At 31.3% G+C, this 18,570-nt stretch overlaps 1 protein-coding gene across 3 annotated transcripts in view; it reads right to left on the bottom strand.

The window, feature by feature from the left end:
• Positions 1-5,680: 5,680 nt before the first annotated feature.
• Positions 5,681-18,570, bottom strand: part of LOC142323793 (androglobin-like) — a 37,015-nt gene continuing 24,125 nt past the window's right edge. For 2 of the 3 annotated variants that reach the window (XM_075364013.1, XM_075364022.1), the window contains exon 5: positions 5,681-10,262. In XM_075364013.1, the coding sequence (XP_075220128.1) occupies positions 10,032-10,262 (231 nt within the window). In that variant the 3' untranslated portion in view covers positions 5,681-10,031. Of the gene's footprint in view, positions 10,263-16,345; positions 16,478-18,570 lie in introns of those variants that run through there. The other variant, XM_075364030.1, reaches the window with a different exon arrangement.

Raw genomic sequence — 18,570 nt, 5'->3', positions numbered from 1 at the left:
CTGGTAAGCTCCTTTACATGGTCGATTATAAGCTTCTAGTTCAGCCCTTAAGTGCTACTTCAGAGTAAATAAACACAATCCCAGCTGATTCACCAGATCATCCATGCTCCCCGGACTCACCTCCTCTTCCACAGACGACGGCGGTTGGATCCTCTTCTTCGCAGACTTAACTTCAGTCTTCTTCACCATAATCAGCGGCTTAGAAGTGCCTAGAACCTCCATTTCTTCAGAATTTAAGAAATGATTACCTCTCAAATAATTATCAGAATCGGTTAGAGCGCTCAATTCCGCAAAATTAGACACCCCACAAACCCATTTTTGGGATGGGTTTGAGGGGAGTGAGGGTCTGAAAGTGTATCCCTCCAAATCCGTTGTCGGATTTGTGGGAGGGGGATTGGGTAGTGATAGGTGAAGATCCAAAAGGGTTTGACCAAGTTCAGAAGGGTTGCGGGGAAATAGGAATTTGAAGTTTTCCTTATAATCGTACTAGGTAGCATTTAGAATTTCAGCCTACTCACAAATATAAATTGCAAAAATTTTTGTAAGTCCTTGTTTCTCTTATATTGATGACATCACTGTTTTGTCCGATTTAGTCAATCTAATTAGAATATTTCTGCTATGAAATAGGTTATGTTGTACCTATTCTACAGTTTAACATGTAAAATACTGCACTTCACAAAAATCTAAATAACTGGTCAGTCCATCATCCGATTTTCACCAAATTTTGTTCACACATCCAGTATATGTCCACCAACAATTTTCAAATGTCCAAATCACTTAAATCACCAAAAATCCTGTCCAAAATACACTTCAGCATGGAGCTAAAAATTTATCAAGCATATAGCTCGGAATCCTCAATTCAAATGGACAATGGGAATTGGATCTAATAAATATCACCATCTACAATTCGATACCAAATATCAAAGGTGTCAAAAACACTTTTTCAGTCGAGATAAAAGGAAATATTCTTAAGAATGCGACTGAAAATTTAATTAGTTTGACTATGCACATGTTAATTATTAACAAGACCAATATTAGAAACGAAGACCTTGACACTAACTAAACTTTCAGCATTGATGATATTACAAAAACTTCAAGTGAGAAACAATTCTCACTTGAAGTTTTTGTAACTAAACGATAAACATGGGGTAACAATAATGAGAGATTAATAATGATTAGTTCCACAATAGCACATTCAAATGCAAACTAATATGTTCTTCAACAGTTGACCTTACAGTTAAAAGTTTGGTAATTCTGCTGGGTTTTGATATGGCATGCTAACCCAGTGTGCCATTTCATGGCACACTTTCTCAAAACCAGTCATCATTAATAACATAAACATTATAAGTGTTCAATGTAATGTTTTTAGAAACTCCTACATCAAAAATAGTGAAATATTTTAAATTTCAATTATTTTTAATTTCTATTTTCCTCTTAAAATTGACAGGTTCCAAAATTACCATAAATATTTCAAAACTAACTTAAAAGCAATCTAAAATCAAATTAACCAAAATATATGTCTACATTTAGATACTTCAGGGAGCCCATTTTTTATATAATGAATGTCATGTGCAATTTTAATAAAATTAAGAAATTCCTGGTTTTTAATGATGCAGTATTTAAAAAAAAACATTAGTCACAAAAGCACTGCAGTAAATACTATTGAAGTTTAAATCAATTTAGTTTCTCTTTTATTAAAAACTTAATATTATGTAGCGTTTTTTAAGCAACTTCAGCACAAAATGAAGGAAATTAACGTTATTTTGAATGAGAGTATCATCTCATTACCAACAATTGATAGCATCCTGATACATAAATTACTGCTCTTCCTCTCTGAAGTAAAGACCATACTGAAAATGTATTACTATTATCATTGCAGTTTAATCTATATTCTCCAAACTCCTTTGTGAGAATTTTACCATAATTATGAATACAGATGTGTTGTAAAATAATAAGACTTAACAATGGCAGAATTCTAAACAGAAATTGACAAAATTAAAAAAAAAAAAACAAAAAATAATATTATACAAGTTCACTGGGTTTATTAAAAACTGAACACAACAGAAGAAATTAAATTTGTCTTCGAGGCTGATAATAATTTAAAGTGTTACAAAATTATACATTCATTCAATAAAAAATATGCAACTGTCATTTTATATAAATAAAATTTTCCAAACACACTTACATTAAATTTCAATATTATTAGACTAGACTGAACAGATTTTGAAGAAAATTTTTCACTATCATTGACACACCGAAGATAATCTTGGACAACACACACTCTGGGTCCAGCAATTTCAGGAGTCTGGTTATTTTCTCCATTTAAGTGTTTCTTTAAAGCTTGCCACAAAATTTTTTTATCAATATGGGGACTAAAAAGAAGCAAAAAGGTTAAATAGTTATCAACACCTTATTTCAATTAATACCAAAATCATGTGAAAAGCATGTTAAATATAAATAAATTAATATTCGTTTGAGGTTCATGTTAAACACAAAATGAAACTGTAAAAAATTTACAAATATTTTATTACACTGTATAAATTCTATTTATCACAGTGGTTTTGGCTCTAAGCCAGGCAAGAATTTACGACTGATTTGGCTGGTTCAGAAGTGGCCAAATGTTATAGGAAGATAAATCCTATTCAGGTTGCCCCTTAACGTCCTGAACAAACAAAAAAATGCATGATGCCATCATAACTGATTATCGCAAAACAATTGGCAAATTGGAGAAAATAACTGAAATTTTCTGGAGTTCATGCCAAAGAATCCTACCTAACGATCTGAACATGAGACACGTCATGGCAAAGTTTGTTTCACGACTTCTATCTGATGATCAGAAGGAGAACCATCTGAAAGTGTGTCAGGAATTAAAAGAACAGGTACAAAACTGACCCGGATTTTTATCAAAAAGTCATAACAGGGGATGAATCTTGGTATTTACAGTTATGACCCAGAAACAAAACAGCAGTCCAGCCAGTAGAAAACAGTTTCATCTCCCAGATCAAAAAACACACAGCTATGTGAAATCAAATATCAGGTCCATAATGGTTTGCTTTTTCAACATCAAAGGAGTCATTCACGTTGAATTTGCTCGTCAGGGCACCACAGTGAACCAACATTACTATCTGCAAGTGCTGAAGCGATTGCGTGAGACAGTGAGAAGAAGATGACCTGAATTGTGGTGATCAGGAGACTGGCTGCTCAATCATGATAAAATGGCTGATCACACCAAGTTTGGAAAAATCAACCAGTTTTTGACGAAAAACAGCATGATAACAGTTCCTCACCATCTTGCTCGTCTGACCTAGCCCCCTGCGACTTATTCTTATTCCCAAGATTGAAGAAAAACTAAAGGGAAAGTGTTTTCAGGATGTAGAAGAGGTTAAGAAAAAAATTACCCGAGGCATTTAAATGCATTAATTCAGAATAATATAAAAGACGTTTCAACTGTGGAAAAACCATTGGAACAAATGCATACTAATGGACAGTATTTAGAAGAGGTTTCAAGATGTTAAATAAAAAAAAGATTTAAATAGATAATTCTTTTTTTTCTGGATATTCCAATGAGGATGAAATATTTGAAAAAAGAAGCTCTTTTAATGCAAATACAACTGCGCATCATTTGCCACAGAAGGAACTGAAAAATAAAAAAATAAAAATATCACCAGCAACCACGTGCCACAAAGTTGTGAAAGAGGTAATAATATATACAGTCACCACCAAGTAACGGCGAGCTTGGTGTGGCGATGATTACTACCCAACATAAGAACATGTTCCTCATTCTGAGTAAATCCCTTACCAAATAATTGTGAAATGTATTAACAGATGACAAAATATTATCAATTACTAATTACAAGGTAAATATTGCAATAGATGGTTATTACTGTAACTTTACTTACTTACTGGAAAATGAATTATCTATTTAATTCCTAAGCTAGAATGCTTTCCTCATTATCATCACTTTCTTCAGTAAAATTTTCACTATTATCACAGTCACTAAATAGAAAAATGAAAGAGTCTGTCAGAGAATCTATTAACGATTCTTGGCTCCGACATTCACCTTCGATTTTTTCACTGTAAGATTTTTTTCACCTTTTCACAATAACATTTCCAATGTTTGTCACTCACTGAATTCATTTTATCTTTGCACTTCTGACATCTTAGACATTGTGTTGTGGCTCGCAACATGCCTTTTCACATCTGACCATATCATCTTGATTGGATTTAAATCAGGGTGCTAAAGGGGAAGCCGCAGAACTTGATGTCCACTTCCTTCCAACAATTCATCAAATTTGTATCATTTCTGTTATTTTTGTTCAACTTAATTAGTTCATACAATTGTGGTTTCAGAATTTGAGATGAAGATAGAATATGATGTTTCTGTAGCCAAACAGTCATGTCTTATTTCTTGTTTAATAGCAATGGAAGTTTTTCAGAAAGGGTAGATTTTTTACCTCCAGGACCACTGTTAGGTATTACTTCAGAGGATGATGAGATGAGATAATTTGTAGCATGTGAAAATGCCATGCCTGATCAGGATTTGAACCTGGACCACTCGTGCAAACATGGGAACACTACCACTCGCGCCATGGAGGCCGACTTCAGAAAGGGTATTCTGACACAGAAGCATTGTTAATAACTACTACAGACTCAGGAGGAATGTTAGGAACTAATTTTTCTTCAGTCCATCTCAAATAATTTTTAGTATTCATGCTATCATGGTAATTGCCACTTTTTGATTTTGCTGTACAAATTAACATTGTGTTTGGAATAAAGCTCATTTTACTACTAGCATGAATTTTATTAAGCGTTCACCTTTATTTATTGCTAAATGAAGTCCTACACCACTGATGAAACAGAGGATTCATCTAAGTATACGATCGCCCAATTACATTTTCTAAAATCACTGTTTGCCTGCAAATATGAAATCCTTTTCTGCTTAATATCATGTTTTTCAACGAAAATTTTCCTTTCATTTTCTGTTTTGTGCCACTTAAAACCTAATTCTTTCAAAATTCTTCTTAAACTATTTTCACTGCAATTAAAATTTATCTTAATTTTCAATTCTAAAGAATTGATATTTTTGATAAATTAAGATAACTGTTGGCAGCTCCTCTATCTTTGACTGAAATTCATTCACAGTTCACCTAACCACACCTTACCAAAATCATCTAATCCGGTAACTGGTTTTGATGCTTTTTTCTTTTTCAGGGTAATGAATAAACACTCTGACCCCTTGGATTGAAGTTCTATTTTTTTCTTTTCTTAAGCTTTGAGCCTGAGTCCTAGAAATCCCACAGGCAGCTGCAATTCTTTCTTCACACCTCTGTATAATTAAACACTTGTCATTTTTTTAATTTCCCTACAGCTAAAGATTCTTTCTTCATGAAACTACATAGACGTTATAATTTCACACCTTTCTTCAAAGTTTTTTATCTTTCACAACAGACTAAAATTCAGCCATAACTATTCACAGTGAAGAAACTACTGTAAAAAGTTTGAACTGTAAACCATGCTGAAAACATTTTACATTATATCATATCATACATTAATTGACTAGGTAAGAAAATACACAATACATGCCAATAGACCCATATCTATAACCACAGAACTAAAGTTTATTTACACAGAAAAGCAAAAGAGAAACAAAAATAAAATAAAAATAACTGTTTTGTATTTGAAACATAATGTCACTTTATTAATACTGTAAACACACAAAAATACATGGCTTCATATACAAAAGTTGCATCATGTTTATGCTACTAAGAGATGACTAATAATGGTGTACCAATGTTTCAGATAACAGTGGTATAGCAGTGATGTGCGAGCTGATCATCCAAGCTTGCAATTACGTGATGGCTACTGTACACACACACACACACACACACACACACACACACACACACACACACACACACACACACACACACACACACACACACACACACACACACACACACACACACACACACGTGCGTGCGCCATATGTAGATATGTATAAATATAGATGTACAGTATAGATGCCTCATAAAAGATCAATAATATAATTAGAACCAATGAACAGTCGATTGGTTTAGTACAATCAATGTCGTAGGTATGGCTTGCTATATTTTGTATCACTGGTTGAATTCAATCTCAAACGATAAAACATAGAAATATTATCTTAAAATAATTGCCACCCCAATTAGTATATGACAACTACATAAGAAATATTTTACATATCAGGAAAAATCATTCACAAAACACGAACATGTAACTGCATTTTTTGAAATATTGGATTATTACAGTGAAACCTGTTCAAAACGGACTCTGAACAAGACGGAAACCTCCCTGTTTTGGAAAATAATATTGTTCCCATTAAAAGGTGGAAAAATCAATGTAACTCATCCTGTATAATGTGAAACATTCACAATGCGCAAACAAAAATTTAGGCATCCTGAATAATATGGAAAATATACTGTATGAACTACAGATATTAAGGAAGAAAACTGATTATTTTATCAGAATTTTTAGAAGATGATTAAAAATGACAGTAGCCTATAATGTAGCTATGACAGATGTATGTGAATTGGCAGTTGAACACACAAGCAGAGAACAGCTATACATACTCCACAGAAATAATGCCATTGTTTACTGTGCGAAAATTTGTCGATGGTTCTTTTCTGTCATGTTTACTGGCTTGTAAACTAGTCATGTACGTTTAAAAGTTTTTTGCTATGTAACAATTAATGTGTTTGTGCTTTATTGTATTCTTCAGTATTGTTATCTGCATATTATTACTATTATTACTGTGCTGTACCTTACTGTGTATATATCGGTTTATCATAATTTTATAAACTTGTTTTTGTTTTAAAAGTTACCAAAATTTCTCCAAAAAGACTTTTTTAGCTGTGATGAAACAGGAATATTTTTTAGAAACTTTGCTGACTAAAACACTAGTGTTTAAAGGAGGAGAATGTGTCAGTGGAAAGATGTCAAAAGAACACCTTACTGTCCTTAGTGCAAACATGGCTGGGGAACTTTTAAAACCCCTCATCATTGGTAAATTGGCAAGACCAATGTATTTTGCTAATATTAATGTTAATAAACTCCCTGTGACTTGGTGTCTCAAAAAAAGCTTGGATTACTTCTGCTATAATGGGGGAGTGGGTGAACAATTTTAATTCTAAAATAGAAATTCAAACAGCCGTATCCTGTTATTCCTTGATAATGCAGCTTGTCTTCCTCATATCAATTTTTCTGATGTTAAATTAGTCTGGTTTACACCTAACACTACAAGCATATCATTGGATAAGAGTGATTTACTCCATGAAAATCCTCTGCAGAAGAATGGTGTTGCAATCAATTATTACAAAAATGAATGGTGTGAAGAGTGGTAATGAGTTCGCAAAATCAATTTCAGTACTTGATGCTGTCTACTGGATTCATATGGCAGTAAAGAACGTAAAAGAGTTATATAACAAAATGTTTTAAAAAACTCTTATCGCTTCTTGATGCAACAACTGTAAGTCTTAGATGAAACAGAGGAAAATACTACAATTTTTAAAGATCTGTGCAATACTAATGAATTTGAAATAGATAGTGATACATATGTAACCTCTGACAATGATTTGGCCACCAGTATTACAGCTAATAATGCAACTGAGGTAGTTTTGTCAGTTCCATGGGAAGATAATGATGACATTGAACCACCGACTGACGAAAATGAAGAAGACCGTACTGAACATGGTGATTCAACAAGCAACATTGAAGATCCCATCAAAATAAAACTTGTACTTCGATGCATTCCAAAGCTTAAGTGACTTACAGAAGTTCACCAAAAGAAAAAACTGTACTGAATTATTAAAAAAAAAGACAAAGCAGGTAACATTGGCTGACGTGTTGAAATCACAAATAATGGTGATAAAAATGTAACTTAATCATACTGTATTTTTATAGTTTTTGCAGTTAATTAGTGTAACGTTAATTGTGTAATAAAAATATCCATTAAGCCTACAAATTGAATTATTTTAATAAATTATATATTGTATTATTCCAGTGGATTATAGCATTCCAGATAAGTTGCCATGTATTCTATTTTTTTTTTAACCTCCGGAACCACTGTTAGGTATTGCTCAGAGGATGAGATGAATGATTTGTAGCGTGTGTGAAAATGCCATGCCTGTCCAGGATTTGAACCTGGGACCTCTGGATAAAAGGCCAAAACGCTACCACTCATGCCAGGAGGCCGGCGCGAGTATTCTTAGCATGACACTTAGCACAAATAGTACACAGTATGTTCATCATTACTGTCATAACTGGATAAAACAGAAATCTCTTCTCCAAAATGGAAAAGAAATCTGATCCTGTTGGTTTCTGTTTTGAATAGGTTTCATTGTAATTACACCCTCAAAAAAAAAAAAAATGTTCATGAATATTAAATTATAATTTGACATTACCTATTCAAATTATATAATCATATCTAATAGAAGATAACTCCTCATGAAGATCAAAATATGACTTCTAATATCATTTTAACAGCATGCCCAAAATTAAAAAATTATCATAAAACTTCCTGAAAATACACCAACATAATAAAGAGAAAAATATTCCACATAATTTTTTTTTTCAATGAAGGTTAAATGTAAATTTATTAGTTGAAATAATCTATATATTAACTAGTAACAATTTTGGCAGAATGCAGTATAATTGTCTCGAAACACTGTAACTTCTAAACAAATGTTCAGTGAATTAACATAATTTCTATGTGAGGGTGTCTTAATATCAAGACCAATAAATACATCTTAAAAGGTCAGATTTTTTAATAATGAGGGCAAATTAAAATTCAATTTGTTAAATGCGTAAAAAATTAAGTAGATTTCATTTTCAGTTAAGTTTTAAGACAATTTTTTTAATTTTGTTATGTTTGTTAAAATGGTAGTAGAAACTATATCTTGCTTACCTTTGCAAGATATAATATATGCAGCACAACAGTTTGTTTAGTCTACAAACCTGATAACATTTAACTGCTAAAGTAAACAATTAAATTACCTAAATATTAGTGAATTACTTATTATGTTCAATCAAGTTTGAAGAAAAATATCTCTGAAATTGACCATAAGAATTTTATAAAGATTTTAAATAAAGAATTTCATAAAAATTTTGCTAAAAACTTTTCACACTTCATTTGAGAGGTTTTTGGACTAAAATGAGTACAAGTCATTTTCACAGTTCTGATTTTAAAGGCCTAACCTCTGGATGATTATAACTTGAAAATCCACCCAGATTGTTGCACAAGTATAAATATATTTCTGTATCACGAACTGGTCAACTAATTCCTTTGTCATATGGAGTATCTGTGGGTCAAATAATATAGGATTAAAGTCTTGTTACCACAATACTTAGTGCTAAAGACCTATGAATTAGACTGGGATCTGGATCATTTCATGAAATTTTATTCAGAAATCATACATATGTTCAGTAGTGATGGAAAATTGTTGGTGAATACCTTTCTGGCACACTTTGAACGAGCTAATAGCATAAGTTCAGCTTGAATGAGAAGACAAATCCCAAATTCAATTTTGAAAATTGCACTTGCTCATCTCTGGTTGTATAAGAAATTCCAGGATTTTATGTAAATATCAATTAATAAATTATAAACAGGAGTACATTAATTTGTTTCTTCACACTACATATCCCAAAGCACTGAATATACAAAAGGCACCAGATGGTGTTACTTTCTCTGTTGGGATAACTGTTATGTTCACTATACCACTATGGCAACACTATACTACTAGGCAACAGGAAACCACTTCACTCCTCCTCACTTTCCCTAGTAAGCATGGTATTGGGATGCTTATTATTCTTATGGATAGCTATATCACTTTGGGAGTGACTTGTGGTGATGCCAAGTCGTCTATGACTATTATGAATATGAGACAAAAGAATTAAATTAAGAAATAGTTACACAATACAAAGGAAAATTAAATTATTCCGACAAAGGAAAGTTAAAAAAGTATTAAATAATTAATAACCGTGCTAAGAAAATATCATCAAAAAAGAAAATGTGAAAAAAATACTAACAAGTAACTAACTGGTATTTTTAACCAACCAGTAAGGGAACAAATAATACAGTTTGAATCAATGACCAAAAGTACTTTAAGTACAGCTTTGGTGAGTATGGGTAACCATAACTCTTTAGGATCCCTTGTAACTGGTAGCAGCACTCTTCCTTCTTCATCAAGAGGCATAAAATCATCAACTGTTACTTGACGCCACTTTCCCTGCAGCATAAGAAAAAAATTGTATGTGTTTGTATAGAGTGGTACATGATAAGTTGACACATTTATAATTTAATTATAAACAAGTTATTTTACCTGTGTTTCATATTGTTGATGTGTAATTCTCATTTCTTGGAAATAACAGTAAATGTTGCCTAGTCTTTGAATTCACTTTTGATTCTGCAATACATCAGTTATTATTGAGCTATGGCCGATCACAGATGTTTGTCTAATTCACAGTGCACTGAAGTTGTGCTTCTTTATGATGAATCAAAAAGTGTTACAGTGACTCAGCAACAATGTCGAACTTATTTTAACACTCACTGGATTCCAGCAAGAAACACCATTCTCCGTTAATACCATAAATTTGAGGAAGAAGACAGCATAAAAGAAGGTAAACAATCTAAAGCAGCTCCTGTTTGTTCTCTGGAAAATATCAAAGCACTTTGTTGCCATCCAATGTAGTCCAGGAAAGTGTACACAGCAAGCTTCAAGAGAAATGGGAATACCTCAACGTACAGTGCAAAGAATGTTACACAATCATCTAAGCTGTTTCCATACAAATTAACTGTCCTGCATATAAGTTAACACTACCTAACAAGCAAAAACTATAAATAAAGATAAAATATTACATAGTAGTTGGAAGGGAAAGATTATGTTCTATTCAACACTTGGTTTTCAGGTGAGCCCTATTTTCAGATGAATGGGATTTTAACAAAGTTGTGAATCAGTAGTGTAAAGAAATCAAGAAAACTTGTGTCACAGAGCAGAAACATACACATTGCCTTGAAGAGATTGATAGGTGTAATGGCGAACATGTTACGCAGTAAAAGAACTTTCCACAAATAATGTATTTCGAATGTAAAGTTGTAATCATATTAAATTTAAAAATAAATATTTAATCCAAAATTCAAATGGGCCAACTTATTGTGCGCCACCCTATGTGTGTGTATATGTATAAGTGTGTATATTACTATTTACAGAAATTATTTTTTTTTAAGATTTATTATTCCTCTGCACAGTTAAATTATATTTTTAATTCTATAATATAAACAACCTAGTAATATTAAGATAAAATATATCTTACCTTAATTTTATCATTAAAGTACTTTTGTGGGATCCCACATCCACATTTGATTGAATTATTTAATAAAATTGCATTTTAAAAATTAAAATAAACTGTATACATGGTGTAAAAGTTTGTAACATTATTACAGTAATGTAATAAACATTACATCAAATAAATGGTTTATTTTAGTATTTTAATTTGTTTAATGAAATGAAAATTGCAGATTAATTTATTAAATTAATGCTGCTATCTGTTGCACTTTCTGTAAGACTTTCTCCCTCAAACACTGTCTGATGATTTAACAAAGTGAAATTTTTTTTGTATTTATATAAGTAATAATTTTCTAATATATTTAATTTTTTGTCGCCATTGTAAATTTCTAATATATTTCTAACTTTCTGTTAACATCAGAAATAGAAAGTTTATTGTTATTAGATGGTTTGCCGCATTAAATAAACTTAATTTATTCTTTTTTATTTCTATAATGTTCTTAAAATCTAGTTTTAAAGGATCTATTTGTTTTTCCTACATAAATTTCATCAAAATCATATTACCTTTAATTTTATAGTTTCCACAAAAATTGTTTATTTTATTATTATAATACTTTAGGTATTTTATAATTACTTCATGTATATTTTCACTTTTTTGTGTCTTCTTATGTATTGGTTGTAAGACAGTTATTTTGTTATTATGTTTTGATACTTGTTCTTTTATAAATATTATTAATAAAGTAGTAATCATAAACTGCTGCATGTTTTATTAAATTTACTTTGTTATTTAACTTTTCTTTGTTATTTTGTGTGTACTTGATTGCTCTATGAAATCATATCTGTATAAGTGTTCATTTTATGACACCAAATGTGATTTGATTTTTTATGACACTAATTAATAAATAAACATAATGTTGACACTGATAAACATAATTTTTGTTTCCTAACATGCGATACATGACTTTAATCTGTTTTTTGATGCTGAAAACGAATATGAACTCAGAATCTTTCTATCACCCACTATTTTTGAAAAATTGTTTAATTTTTATTAAAGGATTTTTTTCATTTTTCAATGTGTAATTAGCATTTTAAGCTCCTATATTGTATCTTGTTACCTCATTTTTTAATATTTAATTTTGTTAACATAATTTGTAAGTGATAAATAAACAATACTAGACAAAGAATTAAATCATATCATAGCCACATATTTATACTATAGTCACATATCTAATACTGAAGAGTGAACCTTCACGAACAAGATTAATCATGTCTGTGCAGGCCAAAATATCTAGCTAAAAACACAGTTGTGTTGTTTATATTAAGCACTAAATTTAGGAATGAATTAATTTTGTTCAATCTTACTGCTGTCTTAAGTTTGTTAATAGTGCAGTGTCATAATATCTCAAAATTGTGTAAATGAGGATGCCTTTTATTATGTATGTGGTGAATTTACCGTAAAATCAAATAGAAAAAACAGTACATCTTTAATTAAAAAATCATATTTGTACTTTCATTGTAAAATTGGTGATCAGGATAAGGTGTGGGCTCCTCATATACTATGCATTAATTATTCTGTATATTTAAGAGGATGGCTGAAAGGTACACGGAAGGCTTTGTCAGTGGTATACCTATGGTTTGGCGTAACCAAAGGATGATTTAACCGATTGTTACTTTTGTTTAACAAGTGTATCTGGAATTTCTAAAAAATGTAAACATACTGTAAAATAGTCTTCATTGCAATCTGCAATCAGAACTGTACCTCACAGTGAAATTATTCCAGTTCCTGAGCCACCTGTGTGAATCTATGTTTCAAAAGCAGCGATGAAGATTCAGGCAGTACTGAAAAAAACAACAATGATTTTGATTTTGAATTATCTTCCAATAAGCCACATCTTATATCAGAAGGTGAATTAAATGACTTGGTTAGGGATTTAAATTTATCAAAAAATCAAGCTGAACTGTTAAGGATTAAGACTGCAAGTTTGGAATTTACTTCAAAAAAATACAAAAATTTTGGACTTTTGAAGCCGACAAAAAGAACTTTTTCAGTACTTTATTAATGAAAATAATTTGGTTTATTGCACAAATATTGCTGAGCTAATGTTACACTTAGGACAAGTTCATAAACCGCAGGACTGGTGCCTTTTGATAGATTTGTCCAAGTATAGTTTAAAAGTGGTTCTACTACACAATGATAACAAATAACCTTCGATACTAATTGTTTATGGTATTAATTTGAAAGAGACATACAATGTGATTTCAGATGTTCTTGAATAAATAAATTATAAAAAACATAGATGGAACAAATGTGGTGATTTGAAAGTTATAGATATTTTGTTATGCACGCAGTTTGGCTATACATGTGTTTTCTTTGCAAATGGGACAGCCGAGCTAGAGATAAATATTATATTACCAAAGAGTAGAAGAAACGAGACAACTTAACTCCAAATGGGAAAAATGTTATTCATGAGCTCTTAGTTGAACCAAAAAAAAAATGTTTACCCCCTCTCCATATAAAGCTAGGGGACTAATGAAAAATTTGTTAAAAGCAATGAAGAAAGATAGTCCCAGTTTTTTGTACATCAGGCAGACATTTATGAATGTAAGTGAAGGAAAATTTAAAGAAGGAATATTTGTTGGTCCTCAAAGAAGAGAGTAGTTGGTCAAAGATGATATATTTAACTCAATGTTAAAATAATGTAGAAAGTGCAGCTTGAGCTTCATTTAAAGACATTTGCAAAAGGTTTGTCAGCAAACAAAAATCTGACAATTACCACGATATTGTTAATCAACCTCTTACTTCATACAGAGCTATGGGATGTAATATGTCTTTGAAAATACATTTCCTCCACTCACATCTGGATGTTTTCCTGGACAACCTGGAGACATAAGTGACGAACACTGTGAATGTTTCCACCAAGACATTTCAGTGATGGAAACCCGCTATAAAGGAAAATGGAATACTAACAAGCTAGCTGATTACTGTTGAACATTAATTCACGGTGTGCCTGAGGCTATTTATGAAAGAAAAGCATCAGCAAAATCATTCTAACACAGGTATGGCCGTGCAAAATTATATATTTTACAGATTTTAACTATATTTTCCCTTAATTTTTTTTGAAGCGTAATTTATTTAAAACTAAGGGTGATAGAAAAATTGTATTTACAGATCTGTAATGTATGCAAAAAAGCAATTCAAGAAATGGTATCACTCTTAGAGAAACATTAAAAATTTTTTTTAACTAATAATATTAAAGACATTACTAAAACTAATAATAAAGAAATATTTAAACCAGCATACAAACCTACTAACTACATAATAAAATATTTAAAAATGAAAAATAAACAATTTTTGGGGAATTTGTAAAATTAAATGTAGTGTACAGGAACCAAACAGCAACTATAACAATTGAAGAACATAAGAAAGAAGTCGTAATAAGAAAGGGAGTCCGACAAGGATGTTCCCTATCTCCGTTACTTTTTAATCTTTACATGGAACTAGCAGTTAATGATGTTAAAGAACAATTTAGATTCGGAGTTAGCAGTACAAGGTGAAAAGATAAAGATGCTACGATTTGCTGATGATATAGTAATTCTAGCCGAGAGTAAAAAGGATTTAGAAGAAACAATGAACGGCATAGATGAAGTCCTACGCAAGAACTATCGCATGAAAATAAACAAGAACAAAACAAAAGTAATGAAATGTAGTAGAAATAACAAATATGGACCACTGAATGTGAAAATAGGAGGAGAAAAGATTATGGAGGTAGAAGAATTTTGTTATTTGGGAAGTAGAATTACTAAAGATGGACGAAGCAGGAGCGATATAAAAGGCCGAATAACACAAGCTAAACGAGCCTTCAGTAAGAAATATAATTTGTTTACATCAAAAATTAATTTAAATGTCAGGAAAAGATTTTTGAAAGTGTATGTCTGGAGTGTCGCTTTATATGGAAGTGAAACTTGGACAATTGGAGTATCTGAGAAGAAAAGATTGAAGCTTTTGAAATGTGGTGCTAAAGGAGATTGTTAAAAATCAGATGGGTGGATAAAGTGACAAATGAAGAGGTATTGCGGCAAATAGATGAAGAAAAAAGCATTTGGAAAAATATAGTTAAAAGAAGAGACAGACTTATAGGCCACATACTAAGGCATCCTGGAATAGTCGCTTTAATATTGGAAGGACAGGTAGAAGGGAAAAATTGTGTAGGCAGGCCACGTTTGGAATATGTAAAACAAATTGTTAGGGATGTAGGATGTAGAAGGTATACTGAAATGAAACTACTAGCACTAGATAGGGAATCTTGGAGAGCTGCATCAAACCAGTCAAATGACTGAAGACAAAAAAAAATGTAGTAATTGTGATGGTATCTATATAGGAAACACAAATAGATCCTTTAAAACTTGATTTCTTGAAAATCATAGAAATTACAGAAATAATAAATTAGTTTTATGTAATTTGGCAGACCATCTAATAAACAATAAATAAACACTCCATTTATGATATGAACACAAATTTAGAAATTAATAAAGATGACAAAAATTTAAGTATATTAGAAAAATATTACATAAATAAATAAACAAAATTTCAATTTGCTAAACCAGCAGACAATGTTTGCGGGAAAAAGTCTTATAAAAACTGCAACCATAGCAGCCCTCATGTAATAAATTAATATGCAATTTTCTTTTTCATTTTAATATTAAAGTAATGTAACAAACACTATACCATGTACAGAGTTTATTTTAGTATTTTTATTTTTAATTTGCAGAATTCAATCACTCAAATTCAATCATAATTAATAATTCAATCATGGCTGACAATGTGGGATCCTGTAAAAGTATTTTAATGACAAAATTAGGGTAATATATGTCATCTCAATATTTTGTAGTAAGTGGTTAATATTATAGAATTTAAAAAAAAATTATATATATATATATATATATATATATATATCATATTTCCCATAGTGCCAAATTCTGGGTTAGTGTGTATAAGCAAATGCAATTACTGCTACTGGCTTACCAGGCCTGTCGTAGCTGCATATTAGTAGTGCAATGTTAGTGTAAATGTACTGGTAGACAACATGTAACCTAGAAGATTTGGAACCACTCCTGAGATGTGATTAATGGAAACCCAGCCACCAAAGAATTCCAGCTGACTGTATATATAATAAATATAATAATAAAATTGTTAATATAATTATACATAATAATAAATTTTATTATTATACGAGAGTGAATGTAATATAAACAGTAATTGTTTTTTTATAAATTTATTGATTAATATTATACAAAATTCATATCTTCATCATTTCTCTGTATAGACTCCTGCACAATCTACACACTTTTGCCAATGATTTGGAACCTTGAATATTCTTTGTTCATAAAATATTTGAGGACGAGTCATCAACCAAGTGCACACATGCTCCATGATGTCTTCATTGCGCAAACAAAAAACTAGTCACAGGGGGCAAAAATGACTGTACAGAGGGAGGTTGAGGGTTTCCCAGTGCATTTTTTCCAATTTATCCCTTGTCAAAATCACAGTATACATGGAGAATGTGACATCTCTGATGGGCAAACCCCTTCTTTTGTTTCGGTAGGCGGCTTTTGTTGACTGTAACAGTTGGCAATAGTAAGCCACATTCAATATTCAGTGGTTATGAAGAAAATCAATGAGTAAAACTCCCCTTGAGTCAAAAAAAAATAGTTGCAAGAATTTTTTTTCCAGCTGACAGACTTCATTGGACAGTCCTCATCCTTCCTTTGCACTTCCTTACTTTCCATTTTTGACTACGGAGTATAATGATGGACCCATGTCTCATCATATGTAACAATGTGCCTTAAAAAAATCATATCCGTTCTTGCCAAAATTGATTCAGAAATCTCACAGATCTCTAACCTGACCTGTTTTTTTTATTTTCAGTCAAAACCTTGGAACCCATCAAGCACTAATTTTTCAAAAGCCGAGATGATGAGTGATAATGGATTGATCACTTTCACAACTGATACCCACTTCTGACAATCTCTTCTACAGTGAACCGGCGATCACCTTCAATAAGCGCTCGAACGGCACAAATGTTGTCAGCTATGATATTTGACCTTGGGCGTTGATCATGACTCGTTTTCTACATTTTCTCATCCGCCCTTAAATCGTCTGGCCCACATATACACTTGGTTCTGGGACAGTGTAGTATCCCCAAACTGTACGTTTAAACAAGTTAAAATTTCCACTGGTTTAACGCATTCATTAGTTAAAAACTTTATGATTATACGCTGTGCAACAAACAACGGAATCTCTTACTCACTCATGGCTGTACTGATGACAGAACAGAGCGGAAGAGCTAACTGAGATGATCCCCCTTCTCTAACACTCCGAACATTAAACTCCCACTCTGCCATCCAGCTCAGAACTGCTTGCTGCATAGAATAGCAAAATTACTGTTTAAATTTGATTCACCCTTGCATTTATAATATAATAAATAAATTTAAATAGATTATACAAATAAGTATTATAAAAGATATAATAGTAATATATAATTATACATAATTATTTTATATATATATATATATATATGTATTACACAAAAGAATATTTTATGATTCAAATACACAAGAAGGTCAAGGCTGAGCAATATCCTTCAAAGTTTGGTTGAGTTTCAATAGACTGACTACAGTTTTTCAAAATGTTTTACTTATTTCACACTTACAAAATTTTATTTTCAGAAAAATTCACAGCAGGTTTTTTTATTCAAGGTAACAAAACTGCAGTCCCTCACAATAAGCTGTCATTGAAAACTCAACTTAACAGTTGGTCATCTCACTTAAAACCAACTTTTCCTGAGACAGTATCATGACAGTAAATGAACTCTAATGCAATATCTATACATTCTTTTTAATACTTATGTGATTTTTGTTTGTCATTGACTCCCCTCACAAAAGGCACATTCGGTTTTTGGAAAACTTATAAAATAAAGAATATTAATATTAAAAAATAGAATTATAGTAATATTAAATATTAGAATACTAATGCCACTAAAAATCAAACTCCAGCTCAAAGTAAAAACAGAATTAAGTTAATGGTGTCTGCTTTTCATAATAGCATCTGCTAACAATGAAACAATTTAAACCTTACAGCAGGTGAGAGTTAAATAAATAATTAAACATTAATTAAAAGAGTTTCAATTCTTAATTATTCATGCTAATTCATTGCAAATTGTTGCAGTGTTTCATTGCTAATTATTTAAAACCT

The sequence above is a fragment of the Lycorma delicatula genome, chromosome 1 (assembly GCF_047948215.1).
Source record: "Lycorma delicatula isolate Av1 chromosome 1, ASM4794821v1, whole genome shotgun sequence".
Taxonomy (NCBI): Eukaryota; Metazoa; Arthropoda; class Insecta; order Hemiptera; family Fulgoridae; genus Lycorma; species Lycorma delicatula.
This window is presented reverse-complemented; position numbering and strand designations above follow the sequence as displayed.